This window comes from Limulus polyphemus, unplaced genomic scaffold (assembly GCF_000517525.1).
Source record: "Limulus polyphemus unplaced genomic scaffold, Limulus_polyphemus-2.1.2 Scaffold2306, whole genome shotgun sequence".
Classification (NCBI taxonomy): domain Eukaryota; kingdom Metazoa; phylum Arthropoda; class Merostomata; order Xiphosura; family Limulidae; genus Limulus; species Limulus polyphemus.
This window is the reverse complement of record NW_013667916.1, coordinates 77,944-82,441: the sequence shown is the minus strand read 5'-3', so window position 1 is coordinate 82,441 and position 4,498 is coordinate 77,944. Positions and strand designations below refer to the sequence as shown.

At 32.0% G+C, this 4,498-nt stretch overlaps 1 protein-coding gene across 1 annotated transcript in view; it reads right to left on the bottom strand.

Moving 5' to 3' along the window:
* Positions 1-204: 204 nt before the first annotated feature.
* The window catches only part of LOC106466571 (guanylate cyclase 32E-like), a 63,125-nt gene continuing 58,831 nt past the window's right edge, over positions 205-4,498 (bottom strand). Inside the window, exons 20-21 of the mRNA XM_022394604.1 lie at positions 3,548-3,639; positions 205-657 (exon numbers count right to left, since the gene is read on the bottom strand). Of these exons, the coding sequence (XP_022250312.1) occupies positions 205-657; positions 3,548-3,639 (545 nt within the window). The remainder of the gene's footprint in view (positions 658-3,547; positions 3,640-4,498) is intronic.

The following is a 4,498-nucleotide window of genomic DNA, read 5'->3' as shown; positions in this document are numbered from 1 at the left end:
TTTTCAACCAGTCATAGATGATCTTTCGAGGTCAGGTGGATCCTCCCAAGTGATCCAGAGGAACTTAATGTCACTTGTTGTAATTGCAGAACTTTCTTTGAAAATTGAAATCCATAATACTCATAACCCGTTACGATAACATCCTAAAACTGATTTAAAGATAAATAAATGAGATCATTGAAAATTTCACCTACAACCAGGAGATTATAAGAGATAATCACGACACGACGTTCTATCACGGAAGCTTATGATAGGAGCTGATCTATAGCCTTTCGTAGTTGGGCGACTGTTGCTGCGAAGCTCTCGGAGAATGTTTTTCTTACAATCTTGAAATAAACTTCCACAGCTGCTGTAGTTTGAAATCTGTGAAACGCGTTTGCGTCTCCCACTGTTTGAAGTTTCTTGTTCCGCTACTTCATGGCTTATTAACCAGCTGAAGTCCGGAAAGGGAGTAATAGTTTTCTGGTGTGCTACCACGGGTACTGACAGGCACTGGTTGGCATTTTCATTGCCATCTTTGATGACGTCATTACTCGTTGTAGGAATATGAAGCTCAGTGAGATCATTTAGCGTTTCTTCTGATTTTGAGTCACAAGAAAACACGACAATATCGCTCTCTTTTCTGACGAGCCAGTAAGTTCGCATTTCTCCTTTACCCTAAATAAAAAAGATTGTAATCCAGAAACTTTTAATATCTATATTTATTGTTTCTATTTTTAGCTACATGACAATAACTCAGAAACAACTTGGAAGCATGGGTTAACCAGTGACTTTAATACCTTATTTAGCTCAAAGAGTGCTTCATTAATTCATAGTGATACTGAACTTAAAATTGAGTTACTATAATGTTGTTTCCCATAGTTTACTATAAATCTCTAATTAGCTCAAAGAGTACTTCAGTGATTCATAGTGATATTGAACTTCAAGTAGAGCCGCTATAATGTTGTTTCATTTAGAGATTTATAGTAACTTATATGAAACAACATTATAGTAACTCTATTTTAAGTCCAGTGTCGCTGTTGAACATTGAAACACTTCTTTAGCTAATCAAATAGAAATCCGAAAGAACATGCAAAACTTTTTTCACTTACTTATCGTCTTGAAGAACATGATATTTGAAACGAATCCCAGCTATATAATGTTTTTACTGTCAGTAAATAGTAAGTCTCAGTAAGTCTAAATGTTGAATATTTGTCGCCAACAACGACATTGTTTAATATTCTTTTGAGGCCCGGCATGGCCAGGTGGTTAGGGCATTCGACTCGTAATCTGATGATTGCGGGTTCGAATCCCCGTTCCACCAAACATGCTCGCCCTTTCAGCCGTGGGGGCGTTATAATGTGACGGTCATTCCCACTATTCGTTGATAAAAGAGTAGCCCAAGAGTTGGCGGTGGGTGGTGATGACTTGCTGCCTTCCCTGTAGGGACGGCTAGCGCAGGTAGGCCTCGTGTAGCTTTGCACGAATATAAAAAAACAAGCAAACAATATTATTTTGAACTCATCCCATGGTTCAGTTTGAAAAAAGACAAACAATTATTGTCGGACTTTTGCTCACAGTCTTACTTGATTCATTCCTTAAAACTATGTGTAACAGCCCTACAATTAATATTCCCCTTCAATAAAATTGTTTATTTTGTTCTTGATATACAATTGCTTAATTAATAACTCACAAAACAAAAAATAGATGGCATCAGTTATATGCATATTACGTGTTTAAAACACGTGTGATATTACAAGAAATCCACGATATTTTTGTCTTTGTTTCACGAGCTCTAGACTATTAATTTTAAGAATATATATATATTTATATAATTATAAAACAACAATGAATTATTTAAAACTATTTCAATATATTTTAGTTGACTAATTTAACGGACTCTGAAAAAATTAGATCGTTTTATTTCTCTACTTGTTTTAGATAAGCCTAAATTTGATAAATCAGCTCAGTTTATAATTGAAACTGGTCTCCTTTCTAAGTTGTTTTCAATAACGTCTGATTAAAATTAGCTAAATACATAGATCAGAACTAGAAAACAACTTAAAAATAATGTAGCTAAATCTATATAAAAAGATAATTAATGATTATATAATGCCATAAAACAAATCAGAAAAAAAATGAAAACTTATAGTTATTAAAATGCATTAATTCATGAATAGGGGACCTTCTCTATTATCGATTATCGATATTTTAACCACACTCCTAAAAGTATTTGATGGGGTTCGTCCACCTTAAGAAAACTGTCTTCATAAGTGTAAAAATAAAACAAAATAAACGCTATAAGAAATATTATTTATGAAACTAACATTAGAGCAACTATAATGTCCATGAGTGGTTTTTGTAAAATTACACCACAATAAGATTGTTAATAATTTTTTAATAAATCTTTCTTTCTTTACTGACAGTATAAGAATTTCCAATAAGAATAATATACATATATATTTGTTTGAAATTAAGCACAAGGCTACGCAATGGGCTATCTGTGCTCTGCCCACCATGGGTATCAAAACCCGGTTTTTAGCGTTGTGCCACTGGGGGCAAGAATAATATACAAGCATGGGGCTAGTAAAGAAAGGTTTGCTAAAAAAGTATTACCAGTCTTATTATGATGTACTGTCACATAGACCATCAATCTACATATAGATGTTAGGCTTATCAATCTTTGAAAAACGTCTGAAATTCCATCGATTTTAAGCAGTTTGACGTATATTTCATGTAGAAGATTTGTTTTTGAACGATTCTATTGTTTTCCATTTTATTTAACTATATTACGTAAAATATGTTTTAATCAAACAACAAAAAAATCCCAATTTGAGAAAATTCATATTTTCTACTTAGTAAATAAATACAAATTTCTGAATTTAAGAGTAAAAACATTACATTTCAACGAGTGAATACATATAATAACGGGATTCGAACTTACGATATACATATCACGCGTTCAATCCCGTAAACATCATACCACAGTAAGCCTTTATTTCCTAGCCAAACACAAATATACTTAAATATACCTACCAGTATAAATTATTCATACTACTTTGATTTTGTTTAAGTCTCTCTTTATCTCGGCAGCTTCGTGGGTTTCAGAAGAATAACAAAGATTCTCCTCAACATTATGAATATAAATAGACGGTTCTGCTGAAATGTGTCTTCAGATTTTGTTTTATAATTTTAAAAATCTCTAGTTTAATTTTTCTGTCAATGAAATTTACGTGTTTTTCCTTAAATTATTCTTGCGTTTAATCTCCCAATTCGAATACCCATCAAAATGCAAATTCTATTTCATGGGATTCATTTAATACAAAGCTATTCTTTAAGCTCTCGTGTTAAGTATTATGGAAATCACCTTGCCTATTTCAACCGTATACTTGGGTTGATTTTCAAACCCTTTTTATTCAGAATGCTCAACTATATTTCCCTCTTCTCGAGCAACGATAACCATTTGAATAACTTTTTTAATTAATCCTTATGGTTTTTAAAATTTCATTTTTGAAAACAGAGAAATTCATGTAAAACATTTTACTTTTTCAGAGTAAACTCAACTCACCTTGACAGGTATTAGTCCTCTTTCTTGCAGGACATAACCTCCTAGTTTGTCCAAAATATCTTTGCACGCTTCACTCACGTGAATCTTCAATGCTACCACAAACAGAAGCAATTAGATTTGCTAAAAACCTTATAGCAGAATAAGAAAAAAGTAGTTAGCGTGAATATTTAAAACTAAGGTAAAAGTTTCATAAATATCAAAGGATTTATTTTAAAAAAGTAATTTTTTACATGTTTAGTTTCTGATAGATTTAATACGTGGAACAACTTGAGGAATGATTAAAATTAGTGATGAAGTTACTGTTTAAGCCCCAGTTAGTTGTTGTGTAATGTGAAACGTGATATTTAACCCATGTATTGTGGTGATTGAGAACATATAAATGTCTATAACGTGCATAATAACAATTTCTAATTGGTAGCTGTGCTGTTAAATGTTTTATTTTATATTACAGCGAATTCTGATTGAATTACATTATCAAATAGATTTTAAATTTTATTTCTCCAAGCATGATATAACAAGTTGTACATTGTTGGTACGTCACTGAATGAAAACATTAAGCTCCACCGAGAGAAGTAGATTCCCTTTTTCAATAATATCTGGATTTTTATTGAAAAGGGTCAATGGTGTATAAGAGATTTAATAATAATATGTTGTGTCTATTTGTTAATATACAAGTTTCATTGTAACCACTCTGAACATTATTGTAATTTAAATGATTTGCACAATCCCATAACCACGATTACTTGCGCTATCATTATTTCTACAACAGTAGTTAACAATATTAGAATAGTGTTACGTATCTGCTTGTTTGTTTGTTTCCGGCAGAAATTCTTTCCGAGGATCTTCAGCGATACCAGTCCTTTCTTGATTAAATCAGTTTATTCTTCCTCGATACAAACTTTTAGTACACAGAAGTTCCACAATCAGTACATTTCTCGTCACTTTAAACTT